Source organism: Mirounga leonina, unplaced genomic scaffold, assembly GCF_011800145.1.
Source record: "Mirounga leonina isolate KUSES-001 unplaced genomic scaffold, KU_Mleo_1.0 Mir_176, whole genome shotgun sequence".
Classification (NCBI taxonomy): Eukaryota; Metazoa; Chordata; class Mammalia; order Carnivora; family Phocidae; genus Mirounga; species Mirounga leonina.
Window position 1 is genome coordinate 33,353,551 of NW_023270454.1, and position 19,542 is coordinate 33,373,092.

General features: G+C 34.9%; 1 protein-coding gene across 11 annotated transcripts in view; it reads left to right on the top strand.

Annotated features, from left to right (window-relative positions):
* The window catches only part of FBXW7 (F-box and WD repeat domain containing 7), a 220,775-nt gene extending 201,787 nt beyond the window's left edge, over positions 1-18,988 (top strand). For 10 of the 11 annotated variants that reach the window (XM_035022897.1, XM_035022894.1, XM_035022896.1 and 7 more), the window contains 8 exons: positions 1,237-1,371; positions 6,201-6,324; positions 8,732-8,868; positions 10,070-10,183; positions 11,418-11,599; positions 13,562-13,787; positions 15,797-16,007; positions 17,054-18,988. In XM_035022897.1, coding sequence (XP_034878788.1) covers positions 1,237-1,371; positions 6,201-6,324; positions 8,732-8,868; positions 10,070-10,183; positions 11,418-11,599; positions 13,562-13,787; positions 15,797-16,007; positions 17,054-17,322 — 1,398 coding nt within the window. In that variant the 3' untranslated portion in view covers positions 17,323-18,988. Of the gene's footprint in view, positions 1-1,236; positions 1,372-6,200; positions 6,325-8,731; positions 8,869-10,069; positions 10,184-11,417; positions 11,600-13,561; positions 13,788-15,729; positions 16,008-17,053 lie in introns of all 11 variants that reach the window. The other variant, XR_004682431.1, reaches the window with a different exon arrangement.
* Positions 18,989-19,542: the final 554 nt, after the last annotated feature.

The window sequence follows — 19,542 nt, forward strand, 5'->3', positions numbered from 1 at the left end:
TTAAATAAGATAATGTTTGTGATAAGTGCTCTGGGAGGAATACTACTGAAATATTTGATAGTATTAACATAATCTACACTTTATGGTAGAAAAGAAGAAAGGAAATTCATTGTAGATTCTAAAGGGGTAAAAAAATTTTTAAGTACTTTAAAAAGCATTCTAAATAAGGCTTCCTGTATCCTCAGTATATCTCAGTTTTCAGTTATTATCAACTTCACATGTTAGAAAATCCAGATTCCTGGTTTGAGCAAGAAATGGAATGTCAAAATCCAGATCTTTCTAGCTCCAAACCCCACCTATTGTTCTCTCTTCACCTGCTTCCAAAATGGACATCATAATTCACAAATGTACTTAAATCATCCTGCTCAAGGATGTTCTTTCACTTAAATATCACAAGGTTATTTAAATGTTTTATGTGATTATTGTGAGGGGAAATTCTAACATTTTGAATTATTCACATGGCTTTTTAATTTTTCCTTTTAGGAATCATGGTATTCTGTGCAGATGTTCCTCACTGGCAAAAAAAAAAAAAAAAAAAAAAAGATGTTTTTAAATAATCCTCCAGTCTAGTTTAAAATGGCTCATATTTTTTAAAGTATTATGATGTATTTTTGTTTTTGTAGTACTTTGTTTCTGACCCTTTTGTTCATATGCTAATTTTATTACTAAGTTAGTTACTCTTTTATATTTTTGCTGTTTTTTATCTGAAATTATTTTTGCATAATAAATCAAAGCTCTTTTATTTTGTGGACCACAGGCGTTTGTCAGATGTGCAGTATATCCAATTATTAATTTCTCTCTAAGCGATGCTACCAGTTTCTTAACTCTCAGATCAGTGCCTTATTAACGCCATCAAATTTTATGGTGCCCACTGGAAAGAATATAGAGAAAGGAAAATCATCTTTCAAAATATCCTATTTACGAGTAGCCAAGTTGATGTTTCCAAATAAAACTTTGGTTTCTCAGCCAGTATTTTGATGGTAGATGAACATATAACATTTATAATAAATAATGCAGTGCAAAAATATTTGTCAAAACCATGGCTGCTTTTTATTTTACAAAATAAAGGTAGCTAGTAAATTTGATGAGACTGATTATCACGTCAGTGACTTTTGGAGAAAATTTCACTATAAGTAGCCACCTTTTATGTTATGTATAAATGTGGATTTTCCTTTATGAGCTTATAATTTGAGACATCTATAAAAATAATAAAAATTTCTACTTCCTTTTTGATAGAGCTGGAGTGGACCAGAGAAATTGCTTGCTTTAGACGAGCTTATTGATAGTTGTGAACCAACCCAAGTAAAACATATGATGCAAGTGATAGAACCCCAGTTTCAACGAGACTTCATTTCCTTGCTCCCTAAAGAGGTAAGGGCTATCAATTATATTCTTCATTGGGTGCTATTTGAAAATATAACTCAACAGCAACCACCTTTAAACATGGTCATGCTAATTATGGTATTCAGTATTGTCAGTTTAACACTCTTAATTAGTGTTAAAGAGAGCTGTAAATGATAAGCTGCTATGACTTAATATCATTTTCAGAGTAAAGTATATTTATGGACTATTAAGTGACTTCTTTCCACCACTGCAATAAGTCATATATGAGAGTAAGCTATTGAGTTCCATTAATTTGATTATTTCTTTATCATGATTTTTTTCCAGGTTATTTAAAGTCCAACCTTTAGTTGTCATGGTACATTTATTATATATAGTAATAGATTTTTTAGAAATTCTGATTTTATTAAAACAGCAATTTTTTTCTTATTTTGTTGTTTATTTATCCAAAGTCCCTAATAGTCCCTAATAGTTTTGTGATTCTGTGAGTTGTAGTTCTCTGTTAATTTACATTGTGTAATTGTTTTGAAATATATGGAATTTCACATGTATATCTTTTTCTACTAATCATCCCTCTTCTTGCCCCATCTCCCCCCGCCCACACACACACACGTACACACGCACGCGCAATTACCGATTTCCTTCATTGCTCACATTCTTATAGCGTTTCTTTTGGAATTACATATGCCCATTTGCTTTTATCTCTTCATGTGAACTGACACTATTTTTTATCATAGATTGATTATGATCATATGGGCATTCTTGGCAGTATAAACGAGGCATAGCTTAGATGTAGTTCTTTTATTGATGTTATAGGCTTCACAGTTTCATTTCTATCAGCAAATAATGTAAGATTAAATAATCAATGTCACCATGGTTTATATTTTCACAAATTATATATGTGCCACTAATTATATGTCAGCTAAGAAGACAATATATAAAATGATAATATATCACTGCAAATGATCTTGAAACTTCAAATATGAAAAGGAGTGAATAACCATTCTAAATATCCTGTGGGCAGTAGACATAGTCCCAATAATAATTTCACATTGGATATGAATAAAATAGTTTTATATTTAATGTATGAAACTAAGCATTACTCCAGGAAAAAGCAAACTGAAATGTTTCTGCTTTGGAATGATTTTTTTAAATGGTTAAAAAAAAAATTGCATTGTCCCAGAAAAAATTTTTTTATTCTTGCTGGCTCATTCTAAAACTGAACACTTTGAATAGAATTGGCTTAGGAAATGACATAAGCTCTCTTTGCTTCCAGAAGGACATTCAGAGTAGGTAGCACTTTTCTAAGTATGTGACTGAAAGTAAAGTTAGTCACCTCTAATATATTCTTCATGGTTTCCTTGGATATCCTCCTTATTTTAGAAGGTAGTATTTTTATTAAAATACAGACTTTCGCTTAGTCTCATTTGTCCCCTTCTATCTAAGAATGGTGAGTGTTTTTTTTTCGTTTTACTTTATTTGTATTTCCATAGTAACTTTTGGACACATAAAATGTGATTTAAAGTTAGGAGAATATGAAATATTTTTAAGAGTCTAAGAATTAAGCACAAATTATCGATAACTGGTCTAAGCGCAATAAAGATTTCCTTGGATTAACTGTTCTTTTAAAGATTACCTGAGGAAAAAGAAGGGAGGCTAGACAGGAGAATGAGAGAGGACCCTGACTTAGCAGATCATCTGTGTTTTCCTTTTTTTCTAACTACTAGGAAACATTTCCTATTTTGAAAAAAAATGCCTTATTTTATATGTGGAGAAATAATGGTATAGATCTAAATCCTTAAGGAAACTATTACCAGAGACTACATACTATTATTATTTAAAACATCATTACCTTCATGTCAGGAAATGGACTTAAAATAATTTTCTTATAATTCCTTTCAACAAATCTCAGAGCTCTTTACCCACACGTATTAATCTCAAAACCTTGATAAAAATCTCACTAGTCTCACATGGGAGGCTTGTGATAAACAGCCTTATCCTTCTTTTGTAAGTAAATACCAAGAAAAGCATAATGATATAGTAGATGACCTAGAGTAAAACCTAAATTTTTAACATAGGATCAGCCAACATTTTCTTTATTCTTTTTCCCCCTCTTTCACTAGTTAAGTCCATGGAAATACAGCAATTCTGGGAAAGTGTTAGCTACCTCTCAGATATAATATTGTGGTCTCTTATATAGGTTACATAAGAGAAAAACAAAAAATAGCAACTGTTACTGAAATTTCAAGTTTGGTCAAGGAAAAGTTAATTATATGAAAGAGATTTTCAATTTGAGAGCTTCTGTCTAGTGGAAGTCCTTAGGAGGAATTACTAATCTAGATTTTACCTTTAAGACAAATGAACACGACGCGGCGTTAGCCAGACCATTTTACTTGTCTGCAAGAAACCTGTAAGCCCCTGCTTTGGTGATCTAGAGATGTAGTTCAGGACAATGCCCACTCTCTGTCCCGTATAAGGAACTCCACATGACAAAACCTTGCTTCCTTTGAGGAACTGGTGTACTTCCCCATAATAAACACTAAGAATTGTGAAACTAATTGCCATTCCCTTTTTGGTTGGCAGTTTAATTAAAAAACCATGTAAATATACTGTTGCCAGTTTATTTGTGTTCTGCTTTCCCCTCGTTTAAACCTTTTCTGATTTATATTTTTACTGGTTCTGATTTTCTTATTCATATTTTTTATTTTGCTGTGTGTATTTTCTGAAATACTTCGATGTTTTGAATAGAACTGATTAGATTTAAATAGAATAAGTTGAAGTTCATGGTTGAGTTAGGGTCTTTGCTATTTTAAAGCAAAGTGTGCCAGTTACCTGTGGAGTTAACACTTCAACATTCTTTAGCACCTAAATGTTTCTTTCCTCTTTAATGCATGCAGACACTGGACTAGGTGATCTCACAATCACCAGTAATGAAGGATATTATAACTGATGATTTGGGATGTACCTTTGAGATCTGAGGTGCTCTGGATTTGTTTTCTAGCCTTTAAGATCCACTGACTGTTTCTGTGAATTACCTAATTTCTACTTCAGCTGGATAACTTAAGCAAAGAATAGACTTTTTTATATGACCATATTAAATATCTTGGGTACTAAATAGCATCTCTTTTCTACCAGTATAACTTTGTCCCTGATAATTTCTATGTTAAATATCAGTTTCACATAGAAGAAGAATATGGTGTTATCCCATTACTGTTATACTGACACTGAGCAAACTCACCCAGGCTTTGATTGATTGATAATTTCAAAGTTAAGTGACTTATGGAGTATCTGTTAAAAAAGTACAGGGGCACCTGGGTGGCTCGGTCGTTGGGCGTCTGCCTTTGGCTCAGGTCATGATCCCAGGGTTCTGGGATCGAGCCCCTTGTCGGGCTCCCTGCTCAGCGGGGAGCCTGCTTCTCCCTCTCCCACTCCCCCTGCTTGTGTTCCCTCTCTCACTGTCTCTCTCTCTCTCTCTGTCAAATGGATAAATAAAATCTTTAAAAAAAAAAAGTACAATGTTGAGATATATATATGTTTGCGTACTTATATATGTGTATGTATATATACACATATACGTAGATTGCTGAATATAGTTATGCCTTTTTATTTAAAATGACTCAGACTGAATGGGCTTCTCTGATAGACCAAAATAATTATTCCACAAAAAGCCTTTCACTGTCAGTTAGTAGTAGTAGTATTAAATTGAATACTGACTGGTTGGAGTATTTTCTGTATGAAATGTACTCAAAAAATATGGGATTAATGATGATCTCTCTATATACAAAGTTCTTGGGTAAGCATAATTTACGTCATGTAATTACTGTTTAGCGTCGGAAAATAATTCAAATTGTGCTTTTACTTCCCATTTGGCCTTTGGCCCTTTGAATGATCGTTTGTTTTAATTCTTGTAATTTAATTTCTGTAAAAACTAAACTTTATTGCTGTGTTTAGCTCATTTTGATTCTAATATCATAACTTAAATTTTTATGTGATTAGTGAGGCTAATTGGATAAGCATACTCAGAAGCTACCATTCCCCCCTTTCTTCTTTCCTCTTCCCTTATTTACCTGAATTGAGTAAACATGCTGAAAAAAAATTGTTTGCAAGTATTGGAAACAAAATTTTAAAATCAGTGATATACTAAAGAGCTAGTTCAAACAGTGATATACTAAAGAGCTAGTTCAAAAATCTATCTGGCCGATCAAGAAAATCCCCATAAGCAATGTAAAGTAATTAGAACCTAATTACTTTTATATGTCTGTGGAGCAGTTTAGTAATTGTCCCCTATTGTCATTTACACTAAAGGGTATAAATGTTTGAAAAATTCATCATTGTGATAATAAACACTTTGACGTGATAAAGAACTATTAATTATATCTATCAGAAGTGATCTGAAATCATACCACACAGAATATCTAGAAATCTCATTTCTTAATTTAAGTCCTGTCTTCAGTGAATTTACATGGTTGTGGGGAGAGAAAAGTAGAGAATCTAAGCAACTAATAAAGTATACCTGTAGACATAAATGGTAGAATTCTCGAGTTGAGGCTCACAGAACAAAGGCAAGAGCAGAGGCAGAGAAGCTTAATAAGTATTCCTTGAAGAGGTGAAGTTGGTGAAGTTCATAAAAACCAATAGAGTAAGTTTTTTAAGTCTGGTATATTTTTAAGACTGACTATTAGAAAGTATTACCTTTCATAATTTTAAAAATTAGAATGTAGAATTATGTTTACCTAGGAGTACTTCATTCTATTGAAAATAGTTATATATAAGTTAATTATATGTTATAAATATATACACACACACCACACACACATATACTTAAAACATGGGTATTCTATGCTTTTTCCTTTCCATAGCTGGCACTTTATGTGCTTTCATTCCTGGAACCCAAAGACCTGCTACAAGCGGCTCAGACCTGTCGCTACTGGAGAATTTTGGCTGAAGACAACCTTCTCTGGAGAGAGAAATGCAAAGAAGAGGGTAAGGTTCAAAACTACAAGAGAAAATCTTTATACTTTGAAAAAGTAAAGTGATTCTGGAAACAAATAGAAAAAGTACAAATTAGAAGTTTTAGGTGCAGGTAGAATAAAGTAGATAACTGAGAAAAGAGAACTTCGGCAGCCTATCGAAGAATCAAGAATGAGTCTTCATTTACATTCATCTACTTATATAAAATCCACAGGTTATTCCACACATTCAAATGAGCCGAATCTTGGAGCTAACCCCTTTAATGAGCACTAATAACTAATAGCAAATATATCTGATTTGCTTCCCAGTCTCTAGTACAATTAACAAACAATGAAAAGATCAAGATGAGGATGATTTAAAGGAAACCCAAAAAACAAAACACAGACCCATAGATACAGAGAGCAGATTGGTGGTTACCAGAGGGGAGGGGACTTGGGGGGGTGGGGAGCAAAATGGTGCAAAGGGGATTAAGAACTACAAACTTACAATTATGAAATAAGTAAGTCATGGAGATGTGATGAAAGCATGGGGAATATAGCCAGTAATATTGTAGTAACTTTGTGAGTTGGCAGAGGATAACTAGATTTATTATGGTGATTATTTTGCAATGTATATAAGTATCAAATCACTGTGCTGTACACCTGTTACTAATATTGTATGTCAGTTATACCTCAATTTAAAAAAAGACAAACAAAATATAAACTTTTGCATAAAATAAGATATATATGAATTTCTACCAGTGATTTTATGGAAGAGAAAGGTATCCTCCCTCTCCAATACTTACAATTAGAGATAAGGTATAATTACAACTGTCCTTGGGAGAGAAACTCGCTGACTGGAATTCACACTAAATAAATGACTACTCACTCACTCACTCACTCACTCATTAAATAAATAAAATAAAACAGAATACAGGAAACCCCCAAATTATATTAATAGTACTCAAATATTCCGTATTCTATTCTTTCCTTCCACAAATATTTATTGAACACCTCCTGTGGGCCAGACATTCTTACATGTTGGGGATATAGTAGTGAACTCCCATTTTGTTCCCATCATGGAGCTTATGTTCTTGAAAACTAAAAAAACAAAAAACAAAAACAAAACTCCTTTCTTAGTAGAGGAGAAGGTATCCTCCATATTAATTAAAGAAAGGACTTTTTTTCCAGCAGGCATATAGAAAAATAATATTTTTGAAAAAAATGTAAAAATATGATTTGTCTCTGATAATCCGAAATTTTTAGAAATAATCACAGAGCATGAGACAGATACTCTATAGGTTATTCTCCCCTTCAAGGAGGTTACAGGTGAGTGAAAGGTGAAGATACAAGATACTTAGTTTCTGATCCTGCCTCTGCCCTGTCTGTAGCTTGGACTAATTAGTGAAACCCTCTCTTCTCAAAAATCTGTATTACATGAAGTGGGATTAATCATCCGTGCCTTACCTTCTCTCATAGAATCATTATTTTAATGACTTTTTAAAAAAATTATGGTAACATATACCTAAGACAGTTTATCATTGTAACCATTTTTAGGTTTACAGTTCAGTGGCATTAAGTACATTCATGTTGTTACGCAGTCCATCTCCAGAACTTGTTCATCATTCTCGGCTGAAAGTCCATACCTATTCAATGGTGACGCCCTAGTCCTCCTCCCTGCAGCCCCTGGCAACCACCGTTCTATTTTCTGTCTCTATGAGTTTGACTTCTCTGGGTGCCTCATATAAGTAGAATCATATGGTATTTGTTTTTTTGTGACTGGCTTATTTCACTTTGCATACTGTCTTCAAGGTTTATCCATGTGGTGACATGTGTCAGAATTCCCTTCTTTTTTAAGTCTGAATAAATATTCCATAGTGTGTGTATGTATATATATATATATATACATACATACATACCTACATACATACATACATACATGACATTTTGCTTATTCATCCATCAATGGACACTTGGGTTGCTTCCACCTTTCAGCAATTATGAATGACTGCAGCTCTGAACATGTGTGTACAGATACCTGTTCAAGTTTCTGCTTTTAATTCTTTTGGGTGTATGTCCAGAATTGGAATTGCTGGATCATATGGTAATTCTACGGTTAATTTTTCTGATGAACGACAGTACTGTTTTCCATAGCTGCTATACCATTTTATATTATCACAAGTATTGCATAAGGGCTCATATTTCTGCACATCCTCACCAACATTTCATAGAATTATTTAGAGAAAGAAATGAGAAAAATATGAAAACATGCCATAAGGAATGCAAACTTTACATTATTGTTTTATACTAACAGTGTTAGAAATTGGACAGCATCCTGCATTTCAGTGGTTTTGAGCATAGGAGGAAATGAGATGTATTATAAAATGTGGAGTTTTTATTATTGGTGACAGCAGTTACACTCTAAGTCTTTAAAACTTTAGGTATTGATGAACCATTGCACATCAAGAGAAGAAAAGTCATAAAACCAGGTTTCATACACAGTCCGTGGAAAAGCGCATACATCAGGCAGCACAGAATTGATACTAACTGGAGGCGAGGGGAACTCAAATCTCCTAAGGTAATTGAACTCTGGCACAACGTAACAGCAACCACAGATCAGTGTTGGTACCTAGTGTGCTCTTCTTGGCCAGAAGCATAACTTGACATCTATCTCCTGTAGAAAGAAAACAGTATATTTTTAAATAACTGAAAATGTAATGAACAATAGTCCTCTATTGCTAATTTCTCCAGTCTGACAACTGATGGTAAAAGATGATAAAAGATGAGTTGAATTGCATGTCATTCTACCTTAGGTAAATGAAAATTTCTGAATATCCTGTTGAATTTTGTGTTATATACGTTTTACCTAAGAATTTGCTTGCTCTCTGACCATGTAGTTAGAACATGAATTTTTGAGGAGTATGCATTTGTGTTTTCGGTGTCTCTTGTAAATAGTTTGTGTTTTGGGTGTTTCTTGTGAGTTTTATTTTTATAAATTTAAGTGTAATACTGATTTTCTGTCTTACTGCAATTATATAAATAGTGGCAAAATGCTTGAAATTCTTAGATGTATTTATATAACTGGAAAAAAGAAACCAGGGGAGATACTGTTATATTAATATGTATAGATTATAACAGGCCTTTTTTTTTTTTTTTTTTTTTGAGAGAATGAGCGGGTGCGAGCAGGGTTGGGGGAGAGGGGCAGAGGAAGAAGAGAGAGAGAGAATCTCAAGCAGACTCCACACCCAACATGGAGCCCTACCTGGGGCTCGATCTCATGACCCTGAGATCATGACCTGAACCGAAATCAAGAGTCAGACGCTTAACCAACTGAGCCATCCAGGCGCCCGCAGGCCTTTCTTGTTTTAAGTTGAGAAAGTTGATAATTATTGTTACTCTTGTCTTTCTAGTTTGTAGGTGCTTTTGTTTTTGTGTGTGAAATTGCAAAACATAGATGTGTATTTTTTTGGTTTGAACAAATAATTATAAAATACATTTGTATTTGAACCATCTTTATGAAGTTTTAACATAAAGGTCTTGAATCGCTCAATTTTAATAGTTGATATCTCACATATAAATCATAGAATATGGAAAAAATAAAATGTTTAATACTTGATTCATCATTCAGGAAGGATGATACTTTGTGTTTTATATAAATTGTAATTTTAGAAATAGACTGTAGGTTGCTGCTCCTATTTATGGCTTTATTTTTCTTTTCACCATTATTCTAAAAGACGTAATTTAATAACGTATTTCTAATCTGTACATTTATCTTGTAGGTTCTGAAAGGACATGATGATCATGTGATCACATGCTTGCAGTTTTGTGGTAACCGAATAGTTAGTGGTTCTGATGACAACACTTTAAAAGTTTGGTCAGCAGTCACAGGCAAAGTAAGCTTACTTCTTTCTACACTTCACTTTTTGTATATGTCTTTGCAAGGATCAACCAGGGAAAACATGGGTTCATTTTTGACCACAGCTTATTTCGATAACAAATATCAGAGCTTCTAATTTAGTTTTTCCCCTGGCACAAAGATAATGTTTCTCAGGATAAGGGATGTCATTAGTTTCTTCCTGTAAATAGTTTGTCTATCTTTGTGACTTAGCTATTGTATGATTTTTACAGATGTGCTTTATCTTTTTTTTTTTTCTTTTTCTTGGCTTAATATTTCCCACTTTTATTAACCATCTCAGTTATATTGTCCTTTTTAATCTTTTTCAAAACTATGATTGAGGGATATTTGTTTTTCTTTGTAAACTGCTTTGTTGATAACTTACCTGTAGTTTAGAAGTTAAGTAGATCATGTTAATTTAGGCTTATCTCAAGCCCTGTGAGATGAAAGTAAAGCAGATACAGTATTTAAATAGGAGTTTGAAGAAAAAAGCAGTCCAAGCAATCAGTTTCACTGCATGCAGTATTATACTTTAATGGTTCTGTGGTGAATACTTATCTTTATCTGTCCACTGGAGAATGTTTGCATAAATTAAGTAATTGACCAGCTAAAAAAACACAGAGGAAAATGTGAGGGGAAAAAACCTGTCTTTTAAAATGTCTTACAGCATGCTGATTCTTGGGCAAGAATCTTCTAAATAGTCCGAATCGGATGTTAAAATTTTTAAAAGCAGCTTCATATTTCCATAGTGTAATATTAGTTTTGGATTTATTTCAGAGTTTTAATATCTGTCTTTACTTGTCTAGAAGTACCTTGCCTGGCTCCTAACTACTGCCTTGGGGCAGATTCAGATGAAATGTGGTATGTAGCCACACCTAACACGGTTGGCATTCTTTCATTGAATCCATTCCTATGGAAGAAACCAAGTTGCAGTTTTAGCATTATTTCATCAGAGACCAGGCTGGAGCTGTCATACTTTAATGAGAAGTGTTTTACTTTCTACAGACTTGTTCCTCAATTGTATCTGTGTGTTTAATATGTAATGCTACTGAATAAGCAAAGCAATAAATAGTGGTGGTATCATGTTATATTGATGTGAAAAATTATTTTCTGATGTGCCAAACAATAAAATTTTATAAATAACTTTACCCCAAATTTTAATGAGCTACTGAAATGTTATGTAAATCATTTTTCTTTCCACCCAAAAGTAATAATCTTAAGTGTTTTTCCAGTGTCTGAGAACATTAGTGGGACACACAGGTGGAGTATGGTCATCACAGATGAGAGACAATATCATCATTAGTGGATCTACAGATCGGACTCTAAAAGTGTGGAATGCAGAGACTGGAGAATGTATACATACCTTATATGGGCATACTTCCACTGTCCGCTGTATGCATCTCCATGAAAAAAGGTAAGGGAAAATCCTGTAGTGGTTGGGAATTCTTCCTCTGTTATTTGTGAATTTGAGGCTTTCTGTGTAGAGTTCAGTTGTATAATACAGTGTTTATTAGAGAGTGATAGTGTCCTCTTAAATTAGACTTTAATTAGTAGACTTCAGATGTTTCTATACTAGCAAAGCAGTAGCGTATTGGCTTAAAATTGGGAGAGTGTCTTTAAATTTACTTCTTCATTTAATGGCGTTGGCTTCCTCCTTGAAACTCTATTCTCTAATCTTGGGTGGCGCTTTATTGTTCTGTATCTTTGATTCATCATCTCCAAAACAATCTTTTTTTTACATTTTTATCTCTGCTCCTGGGACAAATTCAGTTATTCAGGCTTCCCGCTTCTGAGTCTTTTTAATTACCCACCCACCCTACCCGCACTCCATCATATCCCCTTATATCTAGACAAAAACAGAGGTGTGCGGGTTTTTGTTGAGTCTCGTTACCGATCACCTGAACTAGTGACATAGCTTTCACACTTGGTTTTCTCACCTGTTACACAGCTGACAGAGAATCCTTTTCTAATAATGATAGTATCACTGCCCTTTGAGAGCCTTCTGTTGTCTATCAAATCAAGGAAGAAATCCTCAGTCCAGTTTTCAAAATAGTTTCAGCCAAACCAGACTGGCTTGCCTTTTTTTCTTCTCAGTGCCTTTACTGTTGCTTTGATCTCCTCCTCAGAGCCCTTCTGTTAAAGTCCTTTCGATCTTCTGTTGGCCTGTCTTCACAGTACCTCGTTAAACAAATGTGATTTCGACTTCATTTGTCATAAAAGGTCTCTCCGGCAGTCCTTACCATGAATCTGCTCCCGTCATTACCTTTAATTCTATCCACAACATCTTCTTTGTGAAAACCATTACATTAAGCAGATTTCATGCTAGATTTGTAATATGTGAAGAAAAGTACTATTTCATTTGTAATTTGAATCTACTTTGAACAGTGTGCTCTATTAAAATTTGGGGGGGTTGACATTAAGAAACCTCGTATTTCAGTTTCCATTATATTCTAACTTAAATCTCTCAATGTTCCTTTCTACTCTTCCAAATGTAGAAACTGTGGCCTATCTTTATCTCTTAAGACTAACATGAAGATACCTGAGTTTTCAACTCCCCTTCGTAATCCAAAGGTGCTTGTGATATTTGTATCACTCCGGTCTTCAGAAGAGCATAGCTTTAATAATGTTGGGCCAATTTTTTAAGGGATTTCTGTTGCCTCCCTGTGTGTATCTTCCAAAATCTGCATATCTTAATACCTCCATAGCCTACTGACTATAATTATAAGCATAAGCAGCCTTTGTTTGAAGATATTCTAAAACTGGTTAATTTTACCAGATTATAATGGTATAAGGCACATAATCTTTAACTGTTTAAATTCCAAATTCAGATTTGTTTTGTTGAATAACGTTTATTAAATGTTTTCCCTAGTCACAAAGAGAGTGTATGTTCATAATTACAATTTTGGGAAATGGCACAAAGAATAAAGAAGAAATACAAATTTTTTTAAAATACTACCACCAGAGTTCTCCCATTAACATTTTATACATGTTGCCCACATTAGCATTTTATTTCTAAAATCAAAATCTTACTGTCTATATCTGGAGCTGGCCACTGCTGCTTCTGCTTCGAATACAATACAGCAGTTTTCAGGCCATCCCACAGAACCCCGGGTGCTGCACAGCCACTGATAAATGTGGGAAATGTGGGAACCAAGCAGGTACAATTCTAGGCTTCCCAACTTCCCATCCCAACCAGAGTAACTTGACTTTTGTATGTTTGTATCTCAAGGTTTTACATAGGATTTCTTTGAAAACAGGTGTTCCTGCTTAAGAAAAGAAAAAATTCAATAACCACTGACTTTATATATCATGTTTTCTCATGCTATTAAAAATTCTAATACTTTTTTTTTTTTTCTGTCCCCCCCCCCCCCCACAGAGTTGTTAGCGGTTCTCGAGATGCCACTCTTAGGGTTTGGGATATTGAGACAGGCCAGTGTTTACATGTTCTGATGGGTCATGTAGCAGCAGTCCGCTGTGTTCAATATGATGGCAGGAGGGTTGTTAGTGGAGCATATGATTTTATGGTGAAGGTGTGGGATCCAGAGACGGAGACCTGTCTACACACGTTGCAGGGGCATACTAATAGAGTCTATTCATTACAGGTAAGAGATCATATCTCTCCTATCCCTTAGATGCTTTACTGATGAATCATGAGATTGTTTTGCTCAGATAATCACTGTCAAATTGCTGATTCAATACAGTCCAAAAAAGACAAATCAGATTATCCTGTTGTTTACATATCCTTTAAAATTGGCATGAAGAAAGCATAAATTTTTAACTGATTTAAATAATTTGTTTCAGTTTTTCTGTGATCTGTTGTTCCTCTAAAATACAAACATTTGTCTTGGAACCTGAAACTTTGGAGCCCCAGGTTTTACTATATTAATTAATGGGTAGATAGTCTCATAGGAAAATAACCTGGATTTTAATAAACTCCTTAGCAGAGGATTAATTTGGCCAAAAACTGCCCCTTTGCCTTGATAGCTGAAAGTCGATGGACCATGTAATTGTGATCCATTCCCATTCAAAGTGGAAGCAGAGCCTTTCTCCATCAGACTGCTCTACCATCAAAGGGCTACTGATCTGTAGTCGAAGTAAATTTGACTAACCTGATTTTTTTTGTTTACATTTGAACATGATATTCTTGAGTGAGTTCTCATATTTTGAAATTGATAGCTAGATTAATAGCAAATTTAGAAAATGGGTCTTGTTTTATTTTCTGAAAGCATTTTCAAGTTGAAAATTTTCCCATTACTTATACAGTTTATTTACCAGTTACTGCCCATTAGTGATCCGCAGATTAGTACGTAGTCCCAGTGCTGACAGTTCTCTGTTCTTGGAATATTTGGCTCTTAATTTGTGGAATACTGTCTATGTCACAAAATATTGATATATAATAAAGATATATTAACTTAGAAAAGGTTATGAATTTGGAGGAGAGGGAATTGGCTGAAGTTGTTTTTATGTTTTGTGATATGTTCAGAACCCTGACGAATATATATTCTCATTTAAGTAAACCATTAGATTGAGAAAAGAGGTAGCAATACTATTCTAGATCTTCTAGGAATTGATATCTATTGACTTCTAGTATAGCTGGGAAGCTGGAGAAGAGGTGCTATATAGCTTGCTTTTGTTATCAAAATGCCACTTCTTGTAATTCCAGATGTAGTTATCTATTGGTGCATTTCCTAATTAGCAGTTGGTTCTTGTAAATGAAATTTTTATTTTACATACAGTTTTGAATGGAACTTTTATTTTATTTTATTTTTTAAGATTTTATTTAATAGAGAGAGAGAGAGAGATCACAAGTAGGCAGGCAGGTAGAGGGAGAGAGAGAAGCAGGCTCCCTGCTGAGCAGGGAGCCCGATGCAGGGCTCGATCCCAGGACGCTGGGATCATGACATGAGCCGAAAGCAGCCGCTTAATGAACTGAGCCACCCAGGCGCCCCTGGAACTTACTTTTAAACATCTCATGAGAGTTATCTCTAGTCTTTTCATGCCTTTGGTGTGTTAATAAACACACAAGCTCTGTCAGTATTTTCAACTTTCTGTTGGGAAGTAAGATTCAAATGGCAATCCTTATTGAATGATCCATGATATTTAGCTGATCATCTTTGGCCAGATGATCTGAAACTAACGTGTTCATTTTAGGTGTTTTGTTTTCTCTTAATTGTTTCTGCATCTAGTTTGAAGCCACCGGCCATAAAAAATTAGCAATTCTGGGGGCACCTGGGTGGCTCAGTTGGTTGAGCATCTGACTCTTGGTTTCTGCTTGGGTCATGATCTCAGGGTTGTGGAATCGAGCCCTGCGTGGGGCTCCATGCTCGGCAGGGAGTCAGCTTGGGGTTCTCTCCCTCCTCTCCCTCTGCCCTTCCATCCTGCTCTAAAATAAATAAATAAATCTTTTTTTTTAAATTAGCAATTCTGATAGAAGCTTCTGAGAACATACACTATAGATTTGCTTGATTACCTGCGCTTTATCCTGTTACCTCATTTTATTCCTGGCATTACCTCTTTCCCATGCTTTATTTTTCTCCCCTGTAGGATTAAGGTCAATAAATAATATCAAGAATATCTGCACTTCTAGTCTAATAAGCTGTGTCTGTTGTAGTTTGATGGCATCCATGTGGTGAGTGGATCTCTTGATACATCAATCCGAGTGTGGGATGTGGAGACGGGGAATTGCATTCACACGTTAACAGGACACCAATCGTTAACAAGTGGAATGGAACTCAAAGACAATATTCTTGTCTCTGGGAATGCAGATTCTACAGTTAAAATCTGGGATATCAAAACAGGACAGTGTTTACAAACATTGCAAGGTAAGTCTTGGCTACTCAGCTTTAGTTGTGTTCATTAAAAATGGGATTGTTAGAAGAGAAATACAGAGCTTTTACGTCACAAAAAGCTCATTAACCTCATACAAAATGAAAATGCTTATTTTGGATACATTTCTGAGCATTTTCACTCTGACTTGACAGAACTAGGCTACCCTTGAGAAATTGTTTTAAATTGTGTTTTTAATATAAAATTGTTTAATCACTTCCTACATGTACAGGTAATTCGACCTAATCTTAAAGAACAATGCGAAGAAAGATCTTGGCCATATCATAGAAGCAACAGATTCTTTTTTTTTGAATTTGTAGTCCAATTTTAAATTAAAGAGCTACCTTACTGGGGTAAAAAGAACATCTCTAATCTGATAGAAAATTGATTTGGCCTCAACTTAGACCCTTTAACCATCTGCTTAACTAGGATGGAAGGAATAATAGCACCCAGTAAAATGAAGAAAGAAACATGTGAAAGCCACTAATATTAAATGAGGCACAACAGTGTTAACATTTTATGTCATGATTAACTTCTTTTTATTGGTCATAGCCCTAAAAACTGTTTTTTCATTGAGGCCATTTGGTGGGCTGTACTGCAACTTTTTATTCATTGGTTGTGTCTGTTCCTCAGAGTTTTGGAACTGTGGTCATTTCAGCCTTCACCTTTGAGTGGTCAGTTCCAAGTGGTAAGGGTGGTAGATTTCATGCCCATTCGTCCATCAGCAGAATACATGAAGCTGAGCTATCTATATCACCACTAAGAAAGCTCTTATTTGCACAGCCGGAAAACAAAACGTGTGCCTGGTAGCTAACCAAGCTTCGTGGAAGACAGAACTCTTGAAAGTTAATGTTTCAGTTACAAATAACTACCAGATTTTCTTGCAATCCTGCTGATCCTAAAATACTCACAGATTCTAAATATGCAGCATTTTAAATATTTCATTTATTGTATGTTCTAATGTAGAAGGGTACAATTACAGTGTAACTTACCCATACCCATGATTTCTAACCAGTAATTTAATTCCTTTGGTTTTGCCTAGGTCCTAACAAGCATCAGAGTGCTGTGACCTGTTTACAGTTCAACAAGAACTTTGTAATTACCAGCTCAGATGATGGAACTGTAAAACTATGGGACTTGAAAACGGGTGAATTTATTCGAAACCTAGTCACATTGGAGAGTGGGGGGAGTGGGGGAGTCGTGTGGCGGATCAGAGCCTCAAACACAAAGCTGGTGTGTGCAGTTGGGAGTCGGAATGGGACTGAGGAAACCAAGCTGCTGGTGCTGGACTTTGATGTGGACATGAAGTGAAGAGCAGAAAAGAAATTTGTCCAAATGTGTAGACGATATACTCCCTGCCCTTCCCCCTGAAAAACAAACAAACAAAAAACAAAAACAACAGAAGAAAAAAGCAAAAAAAAAAAAAAGGAAAAAAGAAAAGAGAAAAAAAAATCCCTTGTTCTCAGTGGTGCAGGATGTTGGCTTGGGGCAACAGAGTGAAAAGATCTACAGACAAGAAGGAAAAGAGGAAGACATGACAAACCGTAACTGACAAGAGAGGCGTCTGCTGTCTCATCACATAAAAGGCTTCACTTTTGACTGAGGGCAGCTTTGCAAAATGAGACTTTCTAAATCAAACCAGGTGCAATTATTTCTTTATTTTCTTCTCCAGTGGTCACTGGGCAGTGTTAACGATGAAGCTTCGTTACAGATTCTGTTAGCCTGGCCTTTTACCACTGAGACCTAGGAAGGGGCTGCAATAACACCCAAACAAGGACTGGCTGACTTTCTCAGTAGAGAGCATCTGCAACAAAAAGTCATTTTTCTGGAGTGGAAAAGCTAAAAAAGAAAAAAAAGAAAAAAATTACTGTGAATTGTTTTTGTACAGTTATCATGAAAAGCTTTTTTTTTTTTTTTGCCAACCATTGCCAATGTCAATCAATCACAGTATTAGCCTCTGTTAATCTATTTACTGTCGCTTCCACATACACTCTTCAATGCATATGTTGCTCAAAGGTGGCAAGTTGTCCTGGGTTCCGTGAGTCCTGAGATGGATTTAATTCTTGATGCTGGTGCTAGAAGTAGGTCTTCAAATATGGGATTGTTGTCCCACCCCTGTACTGTACTCCCAGTGGCCAAACTTATTTATGCTGCTAAATGAAAGAAAGAAAAAAGCAAATTATTTTTTTTTATTTTTTTTCTGCTGTGACGTTTTAGTCCCAGACTGAATTCCAAATTTGCTCTAGTTTGGTTACAGAAAAAAGACTTTTTGCCACTGAAACTTGAACCATCTGTGCCTCTAAGAGGCTGAGAATGGGAGAGTTTCAGATAATAAAGAGTGAAGTTTGCCTGCAAGTAAAGAATTGAGAGTGTGTGCAAAGCTTATTTTCTTTTATCTGGGCAAAAATTAAAACACATTCCTTGGAACAGAGAGCTATTGCCGTCTGTTCTGTGGAGAAACTTTTCTTTTTGAGGGCTGTGGTGAATGGATGAACGTACATAATAAAACTGACAAAATATTTTAAAAATATATAAAACAAAATAAAGTTGCTGGTCAGTCTTAGTGTTTTACAGTATTTGGGAAAACAACTGTTACAGTTTTATTGCTCTGAGAAACTGACAAAGCAGAAACTACTCAGTTTTTGTAGTAAAGGCGTCACATGCAAACAAACGAAATGAATGAAAAAGTCAAATGGTTTGCCTCATTCTCCAAGAGCCACAACTCAAGCTGAACTGTGAAAGTGGTTTAACACTGTATCCTAGGTGATCTTTTTTTCCTCCTCCTGTTTATTTTTTTTTTGTTTTATTTATAGTCTGATTTAAAACAATCAGATTCAAGTTGGTTAATTTTAGTTATGTAACAACCTGACATGATGGAGGAAAACAACCTTTAAAGGGATTGTGTCTATGGTTTGATTCACTTAGAAATTTTATTTTCTTATAACTTAAGTGCAATAAAATGTGTTTTTTCATGTTAGTATGCCTGTTTCTTCCACTGAAGTAAATAATACTTCATTATAAATATTTAGGGTTTGTCTCTAATATTTAAGATATCAAAGTCTTGGTTGGTTTCTTTGCATTCCTTGTAGTGTGACATAGAGATAAATACTTCCTGTTTCATACAGCTGAAGTTTCAAACAGCAGGCCTGTTTCATGCAGCTAAAGTAAGAATAATGTGCCTAGAATGTAAATTTGGTTTATTGCCTTAGACTATAAAGGAGGACACTCCACTGTGCCTATCTCTATATAACATTGGATGTATAAATATGAAAGCTGGGCCCCTCAAAGAGTCACAAAACTTTTGTGATGGCTACAACTGGAATTCCTATTTTTAAAAAAAAGTTCATTTTTAAAATCTGACTACATATTGAGTACTTACCAGGAACGTTCTGTGCGTTATCTCTGAAGCCCCACCCTCCCTGAAAGGAGCTACTGTTCTCTCCTTTAAAGGTGAGGGTGGAACTGGCTCAGACTGGTTAGGTGATTTGTCAGAAGTCAGATAACTAACTAGCAGAGAGCCAGCATTCACAC